General features: G+C 41.2%; 4 protein-coding genes across 9 annotated transcripts; all 4 read right to left on the bottom strand.

The window, feature by feature from the left end:
• Positions 1–159: 159 nt before the first annotated feature.
• Positions 160–5,183, bottom strand: LOC139629807 (acyl-coenzyme A thioesterase 5-like). Of its 2 annotated transcripts, none has more exons than XM_071492672.1 (4): positions 3,551–4,193; positions 2,375–2,562; positions 307–938; positions 160–275 (listed from the first exon to the last, which is right to left on the bottom strand). In XM_071492672.1, exons 1-3 carry the CDS (start codon positions 4,047–4,049, stop codon positions 330–332), a joined length of 1,296 nt encoding a protein of 431 aa, XP_071348773.1. In that variant the 5' UTR covers positions 4,050–4,193; the 3' UTR covers positions 160–275; positions 307–329. The 2 variants fall into 2 exon arrangements, with proteins under 2 accessions (XP_071348773.1, XP_071348774.1); XM_071492673.1 differs by lacking the exon at positions 160–275 and adding an exon at positions 5,044–5,183 and having other exon boundaries at positions 330–938; positions 3,551–4,012.
• LOC139629812 (acyl-coenzyme A thioesterase 1-like) lies at positions 197–9,264 on the bottom strand. 4 transcript variants are annotated; one of them, XM_071492686.1, is made up of 5 exons: positions 9,017–9,264; positions 7,560–8,097; positions 6,750–6,937; positions 5,712–6,313; positions 197–336 (listed from the first exon to the last, which is right to left on the bottom strand). In XM_071492686.1, exons 2-5 carry the CDS (start codon positions 8,014–8,016, stop codon positions 330–332), a joined length of 1,254 nt encoding a protein of 417 aa, XP_071348787.1. In that variant the 5' UTR covers positions 8,017–8,097; positions 9,017–9,264; the 3' UTR covers positions 197–329. The 4 variants fall into 4 exon arrangements, with proteins under 4 accessions (XP_071348787.1, XP_071348789.1, XP_071348788.1 ...); XM_071492688.1 differs by having other exon boundaries at positions 7,560–8,062; XM_071492687.1 differs by lacking the exon at positions 197–336 and having other exon boundaries at positions 4,806–6,313.
• Positions 9,265–9,400: 136 nt separating this feature from the next.
• LOC139629808 (acyl-coenzyme A thioesterase 1-like) lies at positions 9,401–14,681 on the bottom strand. 2 transcript variants are annotated; one of them, XM_071492675.1, is made up of 4 exons: positions 14,446–14,681; positions 11,838–12,375; positions 10,775–10,977; positions 9,401–10,412 (listed from the first exon to the last, which is right to left on the bottom strand). In XM_071492675.1, the coding sequence occupies exons 2-4, from the start codon at positions 12,292–12,294 to the stop codon at positions 9,804–9,806; spliced, it is 1,269 nt and encodes a 422-aa protein (XP_071348776.1). In that variant the 5' UTR covers positions 12,295–12,375; positions 14,446–14,681; the 3' UTR covers positions 9,401–9,803. The 2 variants fall into 2 exon arrangements, with proteins under 2 accessions (XP_071348776.1, XP_071348775.1); XM_071492674.1 differs by having other exon boundaries at positions 11,838–12,346.
• A 148-nt stretch (positions 14,682–14,829) lies between these two features.
• Positions 14,830–19,422, bottom strand: LOC139629811 (acyl-coenzyme A thioesterase 1-like). Its single transcript, XM_071492685.1, has 5 exons — positions 18,625–19,422; positions 17,849–18,018; positions 16,679–17,140; positions 16,204–16,406; positions 14,830–15,841 (listed from the first exon to the last, which is right to left on the bottom strand). Exons 3-5 carry the CDS (start codon positions 17,133–17,135, stop codon positions 15,233–15,235), a joined length of 1,269 nt encoding a protein of 422 aa, XP_071348786.1. The 5' UTR covers positions 17,136–17,140; positions 17,849–18,018; positions 18,625–19,422; the 3' UTR covers positions 14,830–15,232.
• Between the last annotated feature and the right edge of the window lie 118 nt (positions 19,423–19,540).

The raw sequence follows: 19,540 nt of genomic DNA, 5'->3' as shown, positions 1-19,540 counted from the left end.
CAAGCTTGACATGGCAGTACTCTTGGCACTGGGCATTTTCATCTCTGATCTGTATTTTACATTTTCTCTTTACTTCATAACATTGACTCATGGGCTAACTGTCCCATCCACTAAAATATGTTAACACTTTCTCTTTTAAATGTAATAAACTTGCACCAGGTCTAGTCATAATCTTTCAATATGTGAAATAATAATTGTTCATTTCATCACAAAACATTACACCATCATATATAATTAGTCATAGTTACGTGATTGAGAAGAAGAGCAGAGGAGATGTCGGGATGTATCTGCTCCTAAGTCTTTTCTATGCCACTGTATCCTATTTCCATCTATAACCTGGCTTTAGACTGTGTAGCGTCACAGCTCAGGTGAGCTCTGAAGAACTCCTGGATCTTCTTCCACAGGTGGACTTCAGCTGCTGCGTGGGACCTGGGCTCACCCCCCCACAGGACTGGTTTCCCCACGAGCCCATGAAAGCTGGAGGGGCAGTAGGGTCCGTAAGGTGGCTCTAAGTAATGTCCTGCTCCAGGGTAACACACACTTTCAAAGTTTTCCTTCCCATGACGCTTCAGTCTCTCCACCATCTCGTCCATGTAGGCCTTGCTGTCCCAGTGGAGGTCGTCTTCTGCAGCTGCAAAGAGGAAATGTCCCTTGGCTCGTTCAATGGGGACCAGAGTGGCCTTGCTCTCCTCTGCCAGAGGATTCTGCACAACATACTTGACCATGCTGGCCCCTGATTCAGTGGGAATTATCTTGCTGATGTCAAACAGTAATGCAGGGAGGATTTGTTTTTTCCTATGGTAAAGAGGTAAAACTGTATTGGCGCTGCAGCCGTTAATCCACACTGTGGCCTCAACACCTGGCACAAAAGCAGCAAGTGAAAGTGCAATATCTGCTGCCTTTGATCGAGACACTAAACCAACTCCTTTACTGCCCACCTGTGAAGAAAGACAGACATATTAGAGAAGATAAAGTGGGATGGATGAAATATGGAGGTTTACTCAAAAAAATTTTATTACCAATATAATTAGTAAATTATATGATAAAGTTGTATGAGAATATGCATTTAATACCCTGTTTATAGCAATATGACCTCATGGCAATATAACAAAAGCAGCCCAAATGTGTTATTGTCATACCATGAGGAAGTGGACTCCAAAAACTTAAAATAAAAATAAAAATAAAACCCCATGGCAAAATAACAACATTTTATGTTTGTTATATTAACTGATATTATAGCTCATGTTTAAAGAAGAAGGACATCATAGTTGCACATAATAGTAATTACTCATCATGAGTCTCCTATTCCTATTATGTTTTCGCTTACTTTTAAAGTTTTTCTATTCTTTTTATTCTCTCTATTCTTTTAATTTGCAAGTTCTTATGCAGTTTTTCTTTCTTTTTAATGTTTTTAATTTATCATGTAAAGCAATTTGAATTGCCTTTGTTTAAGAAATGTGCTTTACAAATAAATGTGCTCCCTTCAGACAATAACGTCCAACTTTTCCACAGTAAATGTGAGGATAAGCTGCCTATTTGTCTACAGTTCTTCAAAGGCCACTTAAGGCTGCCTCAAAAAATAAGTCAATCCCAAATGACTGCCGTGTTAAATACCCAACTTTACAGCAGAAACAGCCTGGAACAAGAACACACTTCTGGTCATTGAAGCTAATTACCTCCTTCATGACAGCTGTACTGTGAGTGAATGTTTATAAAACGTACTTGTTTAAAAGTTATTAAGGCTTAAAGTTATGGATAATTGAAGGCGGGCCAGGGCTGCTTTTAGTGGCCGGTGGGCTGGCTCGCTGCTAGCTGTCTGCTAGGTGTCACCTCAGCTCATTTGAGTCACTCACTGAATATGACTTAATGGTGTTTGTTCCATTTGGAGGATATTTCACGTAAATATGAGAACATGAGGAAGTCTGTGCTCTTGTTTTATGAGGTGAGTGAGGTGAGTATTATTTTATTCATAAATTGGCACAAATTATACTAAAAGGACATTTTTTTAACTAAAACTAGTCAAATGTCTGTGCTCACCATACCTGGCTTGTTAGCTTAGCTGGTTAACTAGCTGGTTAGCCAGCAAAGCAATTAGCCTGGGGTTAGCTAGGGTGCAAGACACCCAGGTTTCTAGCCATGGTAGTGATGCTAACAGTATGCTTGCCACAGTAAGTCTCGGCTCCGCACACACACACACACACACACACACACACACACACACACACACCACAAAAGAAATATCTGCTATTGCAGATTTAACTTTATTAAAATCACAAAGCAAACCCAAAGCAATAGTTCCTTACCATCAGATGAATCAAAATCTGAGGATTGTAACTTTCTTTTGCTGTGTTTAAACGCTACTCAAACAGCTTACCTTTGGCTGTTGTTGTAAGAAATCCACTGCTTCTTCAAAGTGATCCAGATGCATCACTTTGACTTTGTCAGGCCTGTCATTGTACATCGCTACAGTCAGAACCACAAACCCTCTGTTGGCCAGGAGACAGGCTCTTTTCTCAGACATAAAGGTGCAGAGATCCAGCACAGCAGGGAACGGACCTTCTCCTGGACCATTAGACACATAAGAGTAAAGTCAGTAAGAGTTCATCTGAAGTCATAGATCTTATATAATGATCTGACTTCTACATCCACAGCTTTCTACTAATTCAATGAAATGTAATGACAGAAAAACAGCCAATATTGAGCTCAGTGCTCATGGTGTATAAACTGAATACAAGCAAAACTGCATCAATTTGTAAATGCTCCACAACTCATTCCAGAATTGCCTTATAGCTTATGGCTGCAACTAAAAATTTATTTCAGTGTCCACTGAGTAAAGGCATTTTTTTTTATCTTAAAATTGTTTGTTTTTTTCTGACAAAGAGGCTAAAAGTCAAAGATATTTAATATGCAATCATTTCAAAAAAGAGAAAGCAGTAAATCCTCACATTTTAGCAGCTAGAACCAGAGACAGTGAGGTAATTGGCTTAACAACTGGTCAGTTATCAAAATCGTTGGTTGTCTTTTTTTTCGTAGTTGGTAAAAGTCTGAGGGAAAATTAAATGAGATCTAAAATGCCCTCATATTTCTCACACATGACATTTTTCCTTACACATTCACATTCACACCTATGGGCAATTTAGAATTGCCAGTTAACCTAGATAATAATAATCTAGGATCCCGCTCTCTTCTCCCATTGGAAGGAATGGACTCAGACCTGCCGCTGGTCTCCTAAAGGGGAAGGGAGGTGGAGAGACCTACGTGACACATTTACTGGAAATATTTGAAAATGAACTGTCTCTCTTTTCCACTGTCTCTGGCCAAATTGCAAACTCAGGACTGAAAAAAGGCAGTTCACAAACCAATGATTGACATCATGGTGGTTGCCACTTGGGTTCACACTGACCGTGAAACAACTGAAGGCCAAAAACTGCTTCAGTGTTCTTAAGGGTACCGAACTGTTTTAGGTTTTGGCCCTTGATAGGATTTGTTCATGACCATAAAGTTGACTAATTTAATAAATTAAGGCAAAGACAAACACAAATCCACCAACCTGGGGGAGTAAACAGAACTCCATGAATGTTCCCCTCTTTGACGGGGCACCGGGTGACCCCGTCTCCAATCAGGAACCTCTCATTGGTCGCCTTTGCCAACATCCTTCCTTCCCCCTCCTGCTCATGCACAGAGAACTTCACCACATGGGGGTTAAGTGAATTCGTTTTTTGAAACCTTTTGTGCAAGGTGACCGGCCTCAACGACCACAGCAGACCCATCGGTTCAACCCCAACATAGTTCCCTCTGAGTGAGGGGTCTCTGTTGAGGTCAATCTCCCCGCTCCCATCAGCCCTGTAGGTGGCCGAGGAGGTGAACACCATTCCTCTCTCATCTGTTGATCTGGCTCTCAGAGCGACCACCTGCCTCGACCTCAGCCCAGAGACCTTCACCTGAACGGGCTCGTCGAACAAACATCTGGCGCTCGGCAGCAGCCTCAGTCTGACTTGGGAGGACATCTCTTCTGAAAGTAGAGATCCATTCTTTACAAATTTAGGCATGAGAGATGTTCGAAACGTTTCAAAACTTCACACAGCTGAAAATTGTGTTTCTTGGTATGACCGTATGGTACAGATCTTAAAGCTATTTGGGTTTCAAGGGTTGGATTTAGATTAACTGGGAAGTGGTTTGTTTTTCTGAGGTAGATAGGTAGATAGGTAAAATAGCGAGATTAATTCGGCTTACATACTGTGAAGAAAAGACTTGCTCTAAGTTGCCGCACATGGCTGCCTCTGTTCTACATGTCTAGTACTTTCTCAGTTTTGTTAATTCTTTGCACTGAACCCTGTAACAATTTATTTGTAAAAGCTATCATTGTTTAGTTGTATGTATGTTGGCATTTTAACCTTTTTTAAACTGTGCATAAGTATACTGAGAGCTTTTTGTTTGTCATCTTGGCCCATGAACTTCTTACTGATTCTTTAAATGCATGAATGTCTGTTTTTTTTGTACTGTGTTTGAACTTTGTAGCCTACTTTAGCAAAAATATATAAATTTGATTTTACATATTAAAGGAATGTGTGACAGTCTCTTTAGGCTAAAGATGAACATTTATTGACAATTAGAAGAGAAACAAAGAAATCAAATGCCTCTGGGACAAAGGTATATCATTATTATTCTATGTTACTTGCCAGAGGTCATTGACAAACCGATGTGCAAGTGAAAACTGAGCATGTGTAGCTATATTGTGTGTGATCTATTTCATGTTTACATAGAGCTCATTGCTGCCACACCAGAAAAAGAGACAGATCAGTATCACATTATAACATGAAAGGTTTATTGTTATAACAAGATGTTTTTCGAGTTGTAACATCATATTTTCAACTTTATTACGATATATAAACATGTAAGTTTGTTCAAAATTTCGTTAAATATTCTTTCAGGCCTTCCATACATTTTCCATAAATTATGTACAGTATGGTTGGAATATGTTGTGGCCTTTCAATGTGATTGGGTCACGGTCTGAAACAACAGCTACAAAAACACATCTCTTACCTTCCGGTGAAGACGGTTGCTGGTTGAACGGGAGCAAGCCTCTTCCTCTCTCAGATCCCTGTGATGTTAATGTTGACACTACACCTCAGCACTGAGAGCCTGATCCAGACTTCTGTGCAGGTCCTAGGTGACGTTGAACTAATGTTGATCACCATGGTAACAGGAAGCTGCTGCTTCACAATAAAAGTTTCACAGTGGCCGATCGGCAGAAAACTTTAATTGTGAAGTACTAATTGGAAGTGTAGTTTTGTATTAAAAATCAATATTATTCACCTATTCATTGAATTTATACAGTGTTTTTAGATAATATTCAGGCTCCTTCAGTTTTTGCACAGTGTATCGTTTTGTAGATGTAATTGTAAATGGATAAAACACCCTTACAAAGGCCTGTCTTCCAAAAGAGAAAGTGAAAAGCAAAATAAAAATTTTGCGAATTGAGTCCCTGTTTTTATCTGTACTGCAGACAAATTCATATTAACTTTACTAATTAAGTTTTTTTTCAACCTTTGTTAAGTCAATAAAATACAAAGACAATCATTTCATTTGAGAATTTCCATTATCAATCCATCCATGATCTATACCGGAATTGATTTTCTACAATTAATGGGCAGCCACGGCATCATGAGCTCTTCCCTGGTCATTTCTATGCTCCTATTTCCATCTATAACTTGGCTTTAGTCTGTGTAGCGTCACAGCTCAGGTGAGCTCTGAAGAACTCCTGGATCTTCTTCCACAGATGGACTTCAGCTGCTGCGTGGGACCTGGGCTCACCCCCCCACAGGACTGGAAAGCTCATGAGCCCATGTAAAGCAGAGGGGCAGTAGGGTCCGTAAGGTGGCTCCAGTAAGTGTCCAGCTCTCGGGTAACTCACACTCTCAAAGTTTTTCCTCCTATAACGCTTCAGTCTCTCCACCATCTCGTCCATATAAGCCTTGCTGTCCCAGTTGAGGTCGTCCTCTGAAGCCACAAAGAGTAATCGCCCCTTGGCTTGTTCGACGGGGACTACGCTGCCCTTGTTCTCCTCTGCCAGAGGATTTCCAACACCATACTTGATTATGCTGGCTCCTGATACAGTGGGAATTACCTTGCTGAAGTCAAACAGTAATGGGGACAGGATTTGGCGGTTCTTATAGTAGAGAGGAACAGCCACATTGGCGCTGCAGCCGTTAATCCACACTACGGCCTCAACACCTGGCACAAAAGCAGCAAGTGAAAGAGCAATATCTCCTCCCCTTGATCGAGATATGATACCAACTCCTTTACTGCCCACCTGTGAAGAAAGACACATTAGAGGTGATTAAAACCCTTTGGATAAAGCAAACTGTTTTTCCGTTTCCAGTCTTTATGCTAAGCTAGCTGGCAGTAGCTTCATACATTATTTACTGCACAGACATAAGTGGTATTATACATTTTCTACTCTAACTCTGGAAAAGAATATGAATAAGTGCATTTCTTCATATATTGGACTATTCCTTTAACTTGAAGAGCTTAGCATAAGAATAATTAAGTCTCCATTGTGTGTGGTTCCACTGCATTTAACCATCTGAATTTTTATTTATTTATTTTTTTATCCTCCCCAGCTCTCCAGATTTAACTTTGTTCACTGAAAGAAAACCCAAAGCAATAGTTCCTTACCATCAAGTGAATCAAAATCTGAGGATTGTAACTTTCTTTTGCTGTGTTTAAACGCTACTCAAACAGCTTACCTTTGGCTGTTGTTGTAAAAAATCCACTGCTTCTTCAAAGTGATCCAGATGCATCACTTTGACTTTGTCAGGCCTGTCATTGTGCACCGCTACAGCCAGAACCACAAACCCTCTGTTGGCCAGGAGACAGGCTCTTTTCTCAGACATAAAGGTGCAGAGATCCAGCACAGCAGGGAACGGACCTTCTCCTGGACCATTAGACACATAAGAGTAAAGTCAGTAAGAGTTCATCTGAAGTCATAGATCTTATATAATGATCTGACTTCTACATCCACAGCTTTCTACTAATTCAATGAAATGTAATGACAGAAAAACAGCCAATATTGAGCTCAGTGCTCATGGTGTATAAACTGAATACAATGCATCACTGCATCAATTTGTAAATGCTCCAACACTGATTACAGAAATAAGTTATAGCCTATGGCTGCAACTGACAGTTATTTTTATTATTGATAACTCTATTGATTGCCTTTTGAAGTACTACCAATTAACCGTTGAATCTAAAAGTTGTTTGTCAGACAAAACAAACAGGCTAATACGCAAAGATATTACAGTACAGTGACAAAAATAGAGAAAGGCAGTAAATACACACATGGTGTTGTGTATGCTGGCTTGCCATTACACTGTCAGGGCTTTCGGGGACGCCACAGAAAATCATGCATGCAAGCAGTTTTTATCAGAGTTGACTAGTGATTCTATACATGCAGTTTTTATGTCGCGGTGACCACTGAAAGTGAAGTTACCTCTTTCTCCTCATTCATTTCGATAAAGGACAAAATAACTAATGCTATTAGGCCGAGAACCACCAACCTGGGGGAGTAAACAGAACTCCCTGAAAATTCCCCTCTTTGACGGGGCACCGGATGACCCCGTCTCCAATCAGAAACCTCTCATTGGTCGCCTCTGCCAACATCCTTCCCTCCCCCTCCTGCTCATGCACAGAGATCCTCACCACATGGGGGTTCAGTGCTTTGTTCTTGTAAAAGTATTTGTGCAAGGTGTCTGCCCTCATCGACCACAGCAGACCCATGGGTTCAACCCCAACATAGCTCCCTCTGAGTGAGGGGTCTCTGTTCAGGTCGATCTCCCCGCTCCCATCAGCCCTGTAGGTGGCCGAGGAGCTGAACTCCACCCCTCTCTCATCTGTTGATCTGGCTCTCAGAGCGACCACCTGCCTCGACCTCAGCCCAGAGACCTTCACCTGAACGGGCTCATCGAACAAACATCTGGCGCTCGGCAGCAGCCTCAGTCTGACTTGGGAGGACATCTCTTCTGAAAGTGAAGATCTTCTGTTCACAGCTTTAGTCTTTGTTCTGTGATTGGACCAAATACAGGACAGTCACCATTTCTGGGTAATGTGACAAAGCAAAGCAACAACACTGTCACTACAAGAGAAAACAGAGCGATTAAAGAGCCAAATGTGTATCGATACAAACAACAGCTGTACTACATACTGTTGTCTGTTGTAGACACACTGCACTGTGTAAAAAGGTCTCACATTTTGGGGGTAATTTCAAATATTTACAAATATGCATTGATTCAAGTATAATATTGTCCTGTATGTATCCAAATAACGGAGCAATTTTATGATCTTCATACACTCCCAAATATATCAAGGCTTAATAACAGAGACACCTCTGTGTGATGCCATACAGTTCAAAAGCTGCACCAACTTCATCACACATAGGCCACAGTTAAATCAGCACCTCTGTCAAATAGTTTTAACAAAACCTAAAAATTATAACCTTAATAAGGTTAATAAGGGGGGATTTATTGCAGGACTATTGCATTAACTTGGTGTACCTAATAAACTGCCAACAGAGTGTATCTCAAAGGTCTGTTCAGGTCAGGTTACTCAGTGGCCGACCTGTTCAAAGACTGACCAAATTTCTTTCATGAAGGAAGGAATGTATGTTTGAATGAATATATATATATATATATATATATATATATATATATATATATATATATATATATGCAGAGTGAGAGCAGAGATTGATCAGTCGTCTTGAATTTAATTTGTATGCTGAATGCACATCTGCCAGTAGAGAAAATACAGATTAGACAAACAGAGTTTTGAGCAGAGGTCAATGACTCGAGGTCCCGACAGGACGCTGTTGTTGTTGCTGGAGTGAGGTCTCCGTGATTTCTTTTTCCTTTCGTTTTCTCTTTTAATCTCGCTCATCGATCTCAGTAAAAGTTATTTTCTAAAATCAGAGCTGTTTAGAAACAGGCTGCGGACATAACAACAAAGTATGTTGACGAACCCGGACAGGAGGTCAGATCCAGTTTCAAACGTCCAGACACCCAGACTCTAAAGCGCGTTCCCGACTAATGCGCGTCAACACTGACACAGATGATATGAATAAGTGTACATGTACACTACAGCAAATACTGTATACTACTTTGTTATAATATTACATGATATTATCAAACTTCTCTACTTATAAGAAACAAACACTCAGTGTTACCAACCGGAAGATAAATCCGGTATAAACACTGGAGCAAACAGCAGTTGGTGATTGTGAATGAAGCTCTGCGCAACTGCAAACATTGACCAGCAGAGGGCGCTCACTAATCTGTGTTTGGCCAAGTTACAGATTAACTCAGGACATTGATTTACTCCAGTAATACTTCAGTACAATTCTGAGTTGCTTTTCTTTAACATTTTTATTTTCTACTGCAATAGAATTCTACAACACAACTTTTCAATGGTAAATATTATACTTTTCATTCCACCAAACTAAATGCCACAATTACATCGCAGATGAATATGTTATTTAAAAACATTTTTTAAAAAGATTTACAAAATAGGATGATAATTCCAAATAGTATTTTAAGAATCCAAAATTAGATCTAACACCTTCTATAAAAAGCTGTTTACATATCATATCAATGATAAGAATCCAATATGAATTCTATTTTTGTCATGAGGAGTAATTATTACTGACAAATACTGCACAATCATACACACACATGTAAATTGCGAAAACACTAAACCAACTTCAACATGAATCAACTTCATTTGTTCTAATGTTTCTGTTGTATTTCCATCTATAACTTGGCTTTAGTCTGTGTAGCGTCACAGCTCAGGTGAGCTCTGAAGAACTCCTGGATCTTCTTCCACAGGTGGACTTCAGCTGCTGCGTGGGACCTGGGCTCACCCCCCCACAGGACTGGTTTCCCCACGAACCCATGAAAGCTGGAGGGGCAGTAGGGTCCGTAAGGTGGCTCTAAGTAATGTCCTGCTCCAGGGTAACACACACTTTCATAGTTTTCCTTCCCATGATGCTTCAGTCTCTCCACCATCTCGTCCATGTAGGCCTTGCTGTCCCAGTTGAGGTCGTCCTCTGCAGCTGCAAAGAGGAAATGTCCCTTGGCTTGTTCAATGGGGACCAGAGTGGCCTTGTTCTCCTCTGCCAGTGGATTGTTAACACCATATTTGACCATGCTGGCTCCTGACTCAGTGGGAATTATCTTGTTGAAGTCAAACATCAACGCAGGGAGGATTTGTTTTTTCCTATAGTAAAGAGGTAAAGCTGTATTGGCGCTGCAGCCACTGATCCACACTGTGGCCTCAACATCTGGCAGGTAAGAGGCTATTGACAGTGCAAGATCTCCACTTTTTGAAAGGGATAGTACACCAACTCCTTTGCTGCCCACCTGTGGAAAAACATGAAAGTTACAAACTGCAATTCTCAGCTTTTGTGCAATGCAGATTTCCTCTTCTGTAGATGAACATGAAGCACTTGATTATATATATGTGCCTGTAAAAGTTTACATTTTAATTATGAACATTTGAAGCAATGGAAGTTTCTCATTTGTCTTCTTGCAGTCATGCTGCAAACTCTGCCCAAGGCAACCTTTGGATTTGCTTCTGTATATTTACTTTTTAATGCTCTGTGTAGGAGTTCCCAATGTTAAAAGCACAAAATTATAAAATGTAAGAAACAGGACTCTTGCAGATGAATGCAGATTTTTAAACCAATGGGAACACAAACACCCAGCCATATCTAAGAACTCACCTTATCTTGTTTCTTTAAAAACTCTATTGCTTCTTCAAAATAATCCAGATGAATCTCTCCGATGTTCCTCGGCATGTCATCGTGGCCGTACAGCGCTACAGTCAGAACCACAAAACCTCGGCTGGCCAGCAGAGAGGCCCTTTTCTCAGATAGACCTCCACCAAACGTGTACAGATCCAACACAGCAGGGAACGGACCTGCTCCTGGACCAGAGAAAATATCAGACAGTATAAATATATATTGGAGCAAATATCAGATTGTAAGAATACACAGTCATTTGTGATGCTTTGAAAATTGTATGTATTGTTTTACATTGTTCATTATGAAATGGGAAAAAGTCACATGATCTGCAGTACTGATTATAGCCACCAGGTTTTTTTCTTCCTGTAATCCTTTCATCTGTTCAAATGGACATAGACTCCGGGTCTGAAAAGTGAAGCCTTTGTGAAAGTGCTTTTAACCTGCATTCTATCTAATGACCATCAGGGGGCGACTCCGCCGATTGCAAAAGAAGTGCAATTGTATTGAAGTCTATGGGAAAATGTCCCTGCTTCTCACTTGATTTATTACCTCAGTAAATGTTTTCCTAATGGATTAAAGGTCTCAATCTCTAGTTTCCAGTCTTGTTCAATACAACATGGTGTTCGTTTTTTAAATTATGCTCCCATTTAGAGGAAAATAGATGATAAAGCAGGGTATGCATTAGGGTGGGTCTAATGTGTGATTGACAGATTGTACCACACACAGTGACCTGCCTGACAATCAGGACAGAGGACAGAACATGTCAGTCCCAACCCTCACTCCTCCTCAGCTCCACCTTCTCGTCCAAACATGGTTTCTTCTGGTTTCAAAAAACCAAGATGGCGACGGCAAAATTGCAAACTAAGGGCTTCAAAACGGCAGTTCACAAACCAATGGGTGACATTACAGTGGTTGTCACTTGGGTTCATATTGACCATCAAGCAAATGAAAGGCAAAAATGCTTCAGCATTCTTATGGGTACCTAACTGACAAATTTAAGAAATTAAGGCAAAGACAAAGAGACAAACACAAATCCACGGACCTGGGGGAGTAAACAGAACTCCACGAATGTTCCCCTCTTTGACGGGGCGCCGGATGACCCCGTCTCCAATCAGGAACCTCTCATTGATCGCCTCTGCCAACATCCTTCCCTCCCCCTCCTCTTCATGCACAGAGAACTTCACCACATAGGGGTTTAGTGAATTAGTTTTTTGAAACCTTTTGTGCAAGGTGACCGGCCTCATCGACCACAGCAGACCCATGGGTTCAACCCCAACGTAGTTCCCTCTGAGTGAGGGGTCTCTGTTCAGGTCAATCTCCCCGCTCCCATCAGCCCTGTAGGTGGCCGAGGAGGTGAACACCATTCCTCTCTCATCTGTTGATCTGGCTCTCAGAGCGACCACCTGTCTCGACCTCAGCCCAGAGACCTTCACCTGAACGGGCTCGTCGAACAAACATCTGGCGCTCGGCAGCAGCCTCAGTCTGACTTGGGAGGACATCTCTTCTGAAAGTGAAGATCTCCTCTTCACAGCTTTAATCTTTGTTCTGTGGCTGGACCAAATATAGCACAGTCATCATTTCTGGGTAATGTGACAAAGCAAAGCAACAACACTGTCACTACAAGAGAAAACAGAGAGATTAAAGAGCCAAATGTGTATCGATACAAACAACAGCTGTACTACATACTGTCGTCTGTTGTAGACACACTGCACTGTGTAAAAAGGTCTCACATTTTGGGGGTAATTTCAAATATTTACAAATATGCATTGATTCAAGTATAATATTGTCCTGTATGTATCCAAATAACAGAGCAATATTAGTATCTATATACACTGATACACTTGATATCAATGCTTGCAGGCTAAATAACAGAAATGTGATGCAGTACAGTTTAAAGGCAGCACAAATTTCATCACACTGGCCACAGTTGAAACAGCACCTCTGTAAAATAGTTTTAACAAAACCTGAACATTATCACCTTAATGAAGGGAGGATTTATTGCAGGACTGTTGCATCAGACTGCATTAGTTTTAGTTAGGTGTACCTCATAAACTGCCAACAAAGTGTATCTCAGTAGGTGTGTTCAGGTCAGGTAACTCAATGGCTGACCCGTTCAAACACTGACCAAATATCTTTCATAAAGGAATATATACAGGTTATAACATATGCCGAACTGCAGAGTGAGTGCAGAGATTGATCAGTCGTCTTGAATTTCACACGACCCTCCACTGCTCCTGGGAGCAGTGGAGGGTCGTGTGCCTGGCGAGTCTTTCCGTTGAGGACATCGAAGATCTCTATATATTCGGAACTGTGATATCAGGCTTTCTGCTGATTGGATTAGGCATTGCCCTGGTGTATCGGAAAATTCGGAAGACGGTGACAGCAGTCCAAATCCCCACGCTGCCCGACATAATTGATGGAGTGAGTAAAGCTGTAAGCACTCAGACTGTGATTGTGAACCGCAACTTGGGAACCACCTTGGAAGGAGCTGTTAATGCTCAGACTGTGGTCATAAATCGCAACATGGGTCACATCTTGGAGAAGCTTGCAGCTTTGAAAAGGAGAATGGATGGAGATGACCAGAATGGACTAACAGAGTAAGCCGTGTCTATTGAAATACGACTGCTCGCCCTAACCCAAACAATCATAATCTAATCTGCGTTCCGGCCCCCGCAGCACCGGCCTTGGCCAAGGCCGGTGCTGGAACAACTCCCCCACGAGATCGCTGCAGTGAGACGCTTCTACTCCTACCCCCCCCCCTCCTCCACGGACACCTGTGGATTGTTGACTCCGTCCAGGAACCGATCAAGGATGTCTCCATGGCAACTTGCTGTGTTATCGCGATGACACCCTGCGAACTGAGGCACTGATTGTGAACTAGACGAAGCGACTCCCCAGGCCTATGCACACACACACATTCACGGACACCTCTTACATGTACATATGCAACTCACAACCCAACCCCATCCCACGCCTTCGCCGCTTCCTCCCATCCAGCGCGGCGGGCGGGGTCCGATAGCTGCGCCTTAAATGGCAGCGGCTGTGGCTGGCTGCCTGTCTGCACTGGAATCACCTCCTCCCCCCTTTCCCCCCTCCCCTGGAGCAAATTGTCTTGAGTCACTGTGTTGTAAGATGTGTTTGTTTATATATGCCTATGTTGCTGAGGTTTTTTTTCCCGAATCCCACACTGTACCCCCCCCCCCCCCCCAGGAGTATAGTTTGGGTTCTGTTATTTTTTCTCCTCTCCTCTCCACTTGTTTTTTCCCCATTCCTCCTCCTTTTTAAATGGCGCCGCAGATGGCTGCCTCGGTGTTTTGGTGCGCTCTGCACCATTCACTAGAACAAATTCCTTGTACGTGAAAACATACTTGGCAATAAACCTGATTCTGATTCTGATTTAATTTGCATGCTGAATGCACATCTGCCAGTAGAGAAAATACAGATTAGACAAACAGAGTTTTGAGCAGAGGTCAATGACTCGAGGTCCCGACAGGACGCTGTTGTTGTTGCTGGAGTGAGGTCTCCGTGATTTCTTTTTCCTTTCGTTTGCTCTTTTAATCTCGCTCATCGATCTCAGTAAAAGTTATTTTCTAAAATCAGAGCTGTTTAGAAACAGGCTGCGGACATAACAACAAAGTATGTTGACGAACCCGGACAGGAGGTCAGATCCAGTTTCAAACGTCCAGACACCCAGACTCTAAAGCGCGTTCCCGACTGATGCGCGTCAACACTGACACAGATGATATGAATAAGTGTACATGTACACTACAGCAAATACTGTATACTACTTTGTTATAATATTACATGATATTATCAAACTTCTCTACTTATAAGAAACAAACACTCAGTGTTACCAACCGGAAGATAAATCCGGTATAAACACTGGAGCAAACAGCAGTTGGTGATTGTGAATGAAGCTCTGCGCAACTGCAAACATTGACCAGCAGAGGGCGCTCACAAATCTGTGTTTGGCCAAGTTACAAATTAACTCAGGACATTGATTTACTCCAGTAATACTTCAGTACAATTCTGAGTTGCTTTTCTTTAACATTTTTATTTTCTACTGCAATAGAATTCTACAACACAACTTTTCAATGGTAAATATTATACTTTTCATTCCACTAAACTAAATGCCTCAATTACATCGCAGATGAATATGTTATTTAAAAACATTTTTTAAAAAGATTTACAAAATAGGATGATAATTCCAAATAGTATTTTAAGAATCCAAAATTAGATCTAACACCTTCTATAAAAAGCTGTTTACATATCATATCAATGATAAGAATCCAATATGAATTCTATTTTTGTCATGAGGAGTAATTATTACTGACAAATACTGCACATTCATACACACACATGTAAATTGCAAAAACACTAAACCAACGTCAACATGAAACAACTTCATTTCTTCTAATGTTTCTGTTGTATTTCCATCTATAACTTGGCTTTAGACTGTGTAGCGTCACAGCTCAGGTGAGCTCTGAAGAACTCCTGGATCTTCTTCCACAGGTGGACTTCAGCTGCTGCGTGGGACCTGGGCTCACCCCCCCACAGGACTGGTTTCCCCGCAAGTCCATGAAAGCTGGAGGGGCAGTAGGGTCCGTAAGGTGGCTCTAAGTAATGTCCTGCTCCAGGGTAACACACACTTTCAAAGTTTTCCTTCCCATGATGCTTCAGTCTCTCCACCATCTCGTCCATGTAGGCCTTGCTGTCCCAGTTGAGGTCGTCCTCTGCAGCTGCAAAGAGGAAATGTCCCTTGGCTTGTTCAATGGGGACCAGAGTGGCCTTGTTCTCCTCTGCCAGTGGATTGTTAACACCATATTTGACCATGCTGGCTCCTGACTCAGTGGGAATTATCTTGTTGACGTCAAACATCAACGCAGGGAGGATTTGTTTTTTCCTATAGTAAAGAGGTAAAGCTGTATTGGCACAGCAGCCGTTAATCCACACTGTGGCCTCAACATCTGGCAGGTAAGAGGCTATTGACAGTGCAACATCTCCACTTTTTGAAAGGGATAGTACACCAACTCCTTTGCTGCCCACCTGTGGAAAAACATGAAAGTTACAAACTGCAATTCTCAGCTTTTGTGCAATGCAGATTTCCTCTTCTGTAGATGAACATGAAGCACTTGATTATATATATGTGCCTGTAAAAGTTTACATTTTAATTATGAACATTTGAAGCAATGGAAGTTTCTCATTTGTCTTCTTGCAGTCATGCTGCAAACTCTGCCCAAGGCAACCTTTGGATTTGCTTCTGTATATTTACTTTTTAATGCTCTGTGTAGGAGTTCCCAATGTTAAAAGCACAAAATTATAAAATGTAAGAAACAGGACTCTTGCAGATGAATGCAGATTTTTAAACCAATGGGAACACAAACACCCAGCCATATCTAAGAACTCACCTTATCTTGTTTCTTTAAAAACTCTATTGCTTCTTCAAAATAATCCAGATGAATCTCTCCGATGTTCCTCGGCATGTCATCGTGGCCGTACAGCGCTACAGTCAGAACCACAAAACCTCGGCTGGCCAGCAGAGAGGCCCTTTTCTCAGATAGACCTCCACCAAACGTGTACAGATCCAACACAGCAGGGAACGGACCTGCTCCTGGACCAGAGAAAATATCAGTATAAATATATATTGGAGCAAATATCAGATTGTAAGAATACACAGTCATTTGTGATGCTTTGAAAATTGTTGGCCTTTGTATTGTTTTACATTGTTCATTATGAAATGGGAAAAAGTCACATGACCAGTTTTCTTAAGGGTACCTAACTGTTTTAGGTTTTGGTTTCTTGATAGGATTTGTTAATGACCATAAAGTTGACTAATTTAACAAATAAAGTCAAAGACAAAGAGACAAACACAAATCCACCGACCTGGGGGAGTAAACAGAACTCCACGAATGTTCCCCTCTTTGACGGGGCACCAGATGACCCCGTCTCCAATCAGGAACCTCTCATTGATCGCCTCTGCCAACATCCTTCCTTCTCCCTCCTGCTCATGCACAGAGAACTTCACCACATGGGGGTTAAGTGAATTTGTTTTTTGAAACCTTTTGTGCAAGGTGACCGGCCTCATCGACCACAGCAGACCCATGGGTTCAACCCCAACGTAGTTCCCTCTGAGTGAGGGGTCTCTGTTGAGGTCAATCTCCCCGCTCCCATCAGCCCTGTAGGTGGCCAAGGAGGTGAACACCACCCCTCTCTCATCTGTTGATCTGGCTCTCAGAGCGACCACCTGCCTCGACCTCAGCCCAGAGACCTTCATCTGAATGGGCTCGTCGAACAAACATCTGGCGCCCGGCAGCAGCCTCAGTCTGACTTGGGAGGACATCTCTTCTGAAAGTAGAGATCTATTCTTTACAAATGTAGGCATTGCTCTGCAGCAAAGTAGACTATAAAATGGTATATTTGCTTGTGACGCTTCAAAACTTCACGCAGCTGAAAAATTGTGTTTCTTGGTATGACCGTATGATACAGACCTTAAAGCTATTTGGGTTTCAAGGGTTTGGTTTTAGATTGATTGTGAAGTGGTTTTGTTGAATGTCTGTTTTTTTTTTTTTTGTACTGTTTGAACTTTGTGGCTTACTTTAGCAAAAATTAATAAATGTGATTTTACATAAAAAGGAAAGGTGTGACAGTCTCTTGAGTTTATTGACAATTAGGAAAGAAACAAAGGAATCAAATGCCTCTGGGACAAAGGTTTGTCATTATTATTCTCTGTTACTTGCCAGAGGTCATTGGCAAACTGACTGGTTTACAGAAAGGGTATTGCTGCCACACCAGAAAAAGAGAAACGGATCAGTATCACATTATAACGTGAAAGGTTTATTGTTATAACAATATGTTTTATCATGTTATCACATCATATTTTCACTTTATCACGACATATACATTTGTAACATTGTGTAGAATTTCATTTATTATTCTTAAAGTGCTACCATACATTTTCCATAAATTATGTACAGTATGGTTGGAATATGTTGTGACCTTTCAATGTGATTGGGTCACGGTCTGAAACAACAGCTACAAAAACACATCTCTTACCTTCCGGTGAAGACGGTTGCTGGTTGAACAGGAGCGAGCCTCTTCCTCTCTCAGATCCCTGTGATGTTAATGTTGACACTACACCTCAGCACTGAGAGCCTGATCCAGACTTCTGTGCAGGTCCTAGGCGATGCTGAACTAATGTTGATCACCATGGTAACAGGAAGCTGCTGCTTCACAATAAAAGTTTCACAGTGACCGATCAGCAGAAAACTTTAATTGTGAAGTACTAATAGGAAGTGTAGTTTTGTATTAACAATTGAAATACTACAATATGTTCATTGAATGTATACAGTGTATTCAGATAGTATTCAGACCCCTTCTATTTTTGCACAGTTTTGTAGACATAATTGTAAATGGATAAATCCAACTTGGCCTGTCTTCCAAAAGAGAAAGTGGAAAGCAAAATATAAATTTTGTGCAATATATGTTTGTTCTTGTCCTGAGTCCCTGTTTCTATTTGAACTGCCAAATTCATATTAACGTTACTAACGTTACTAAGTTTTTTTTCAAATTTTTCAAATTGTTATGTCTCCAAACTCAATCCATCATATATCAATCAAATACAAGCCTTTTGAAAATTTCCATTTAGCATTTTTCAATCTACGTTTTTGAAGGCTTTTTGATTTTACTTTCTGTTTTGAAAACTGCAATTTCATGATAACAATTTCACTCTGAAATTTTTATAATCCATTTCCATTATATTTTGGGCAGATTTGTAGTCCACTACAGTACATGATACACCCTACCATTTTGAAAAGAAGAACAGAACTCACCATATATTGTTCTTTAAAAAACTCTATTGCTTCTTCAAAATAATCCAGATGAATCTCTCGTACTGCAGTCAGAACCACAAAACCTTTCTCAGATAAACCTCCATCAAACGTGTACAGATCCAACACAGCAGGGAGCGGACCTGCTCCTGGACCAGAAGAAGGACGGAACCTACATTACATATAATTTGATCATTTCATTGTACCATGTCTTATAATTTCCCACAGTGCAAGCAGAAATATATAGATCGGTTGTTTCTTTGAACCATCTGTCAAAAATTCAAAGATATTCAGTTTTCTATCATGTCGACAAAGAAAACTGTCAAATATTCACAGATAAGAGGCTGAAAAATTATTAAAACAATATTGACAAATTAATTGACATTTGACAACTATGCAGCTTGGCCATGTTAATCACAAAGAATGAAGTAATCTAATACCCAAAGGTTTGGCTCCTCTAAGCATTTCTATGGTTGTTTTACTCTGTTCAGGCAAGAGCTACATCAGATCGTTGCTACTCAGACAGTAGTTGTTAGGATGGACTGTCAATGGTTTTAGTCTCTACAGATGATTTACTGATAGCAACTGCAGATACTTAATGGAAGTATTATCCTTTAAACCTGCTACTTAGTCAAGTTAAAGCATGACAGAGACATAGACCAAACAGGTGGAGTAAAGAGGACTACACGAATAACCCCCTCTTTGATGGGGCGCTGACTGACTCGATCTGCAGAAACCTCTCATCGGCCAGCTCTGCTGGCGTATGTCTTGTGGTTGTTTTACATCCTGTCTTTGTACTGTCTTCCTCCAGGGAGATTGTCTGCCCCGCCCTAATGTGTTTCACCTGTGTTTGATTGCTCTTACCTCCCTTGTGTATTTAAGTCTCTGTTTCCGATGGGTCTGACAGTTTGCCTGTCCC

The sequence above is a fragment of the Trachinotus anak genome, unplaced genomic scaffold (assembly GCF_046630095.1).
Source record: "Trachinotus anak isolate AG129_WGS33_773 ecotype Australia unplaced genomic scaffold, CSIRO_AGI_Tana_v1 ptg000012l, whole genome shotgun sequence".
Classification (NCBI taxonomy): Eukaryota; Metazoa; Chordata; class Actinopteri; order Carangiformes; family Carangidae; genus Trachinotus; species Trachinotus anak.
This window is presented reverse-complemented; position numbering and strand designations above follow the sequence as displayed.

What these genes read in the sequence shown, in the direction of transcription:
- LOC139629807 (XM_071492672.1), bottom strand. Translation starts at nt 4,049, where the DNA reads ATGCCTAAATTTGTAAAGAATGGATCTCTACTTTCAGAAGAGATGTCC. An exon ending in AGTTCTGTTTACTCCCCCAG is followed by an intron (nt 2,563 to 3,550) that starts GTTGGTGGATTT and finishes CTAATGGTCCAG; the next exon opens with GAGAAGGTCCGTTCCCTGCT. An exon ending in TCTTACAACAACAGCCAAAG is followed by an intron (nt 939 to 2,374) that starts GTAAGCTGTTTG and finishes CTTTCTTCACAG; the next exon opens with GTGGGCAGTAAAGGAGTTGG.
- LOC139629812 (XM_071492686.1), bottom strand. Translation starts at nt 8,016, where the DNA reads ATGTCCTCCCAAGTCAGACTGAGGCTGCTGCCGAGCGCCAGATGTTTG. An exon ending in AGTTCTGTTTACTCCCCCAG is followed by an intron (nt 6,938 to 7,559) that starts GTTGGTGGTTCT and finishes CTAATGGTCCAG; the next exon opens with GAGAAGGTCCGTTCCCTGCT. An exon ending in TTTTACAACAACAGCCAAAG is followed by an intron (nt 6,314 to 6,749) that starts GTAAGCTGTTTG and finishes CTTTCTTCACAG; the next exon opens with GTGGGCAGTAAAGGAGTTGG.
- LOC139629808 (XM_071492675.1), bottom strand. Translation starts at nt 12,294, where the DNA reads ATGTCCTCCCAAGTCAGACTGAGGCTGCTGCCGAGCGCCAGATGTTTG. An exon ending in AGTTCTGTTTACTCCCCCAG is followed by an intron (nt 10,978 to 11,837) that starts GTCCGTGGATTT and finishes TCTCTGGTCCAG; the next exon opens with GAGCAGGTCCGTTCCCTGCT. An exon ending in TTTTAAAGAAACAAGATAAG is followed by an intron (nt 10,413 to 10,774) that starts GTGAGTTCTTAG and finishes GTTTTTCCACAG; the next exon opens with GTGGGCAGCAAAGGAGTTGG.
- LOC139629811 (XM_071492685.1), bottom strand. Translation starts at nt 17,135, where the DNA reads ATGTCCTCCCAAGTCAGACTGAGGCTGCTGCCGGGCGCCAGATGTTTG. An exon ending in AGTTCTGTTTACTCCCCCAG is followed by an intron (nt 16,407 to 16,678) that starts GTCGGTGGATTT and finishes TCTCTGGTCCAG; the next exon opens with GAGCAGGTCCGTTCCCTGCT. An exon ending in TTTTAAAGAAACAAGATAAG is followed by an intron (nt 15,842 to 16,203) that starts GTGAGTTCTTAG and finishes GTTTTTCCACAG; the next exon opens with GTGGGCAGCAAAGGAGTTGG.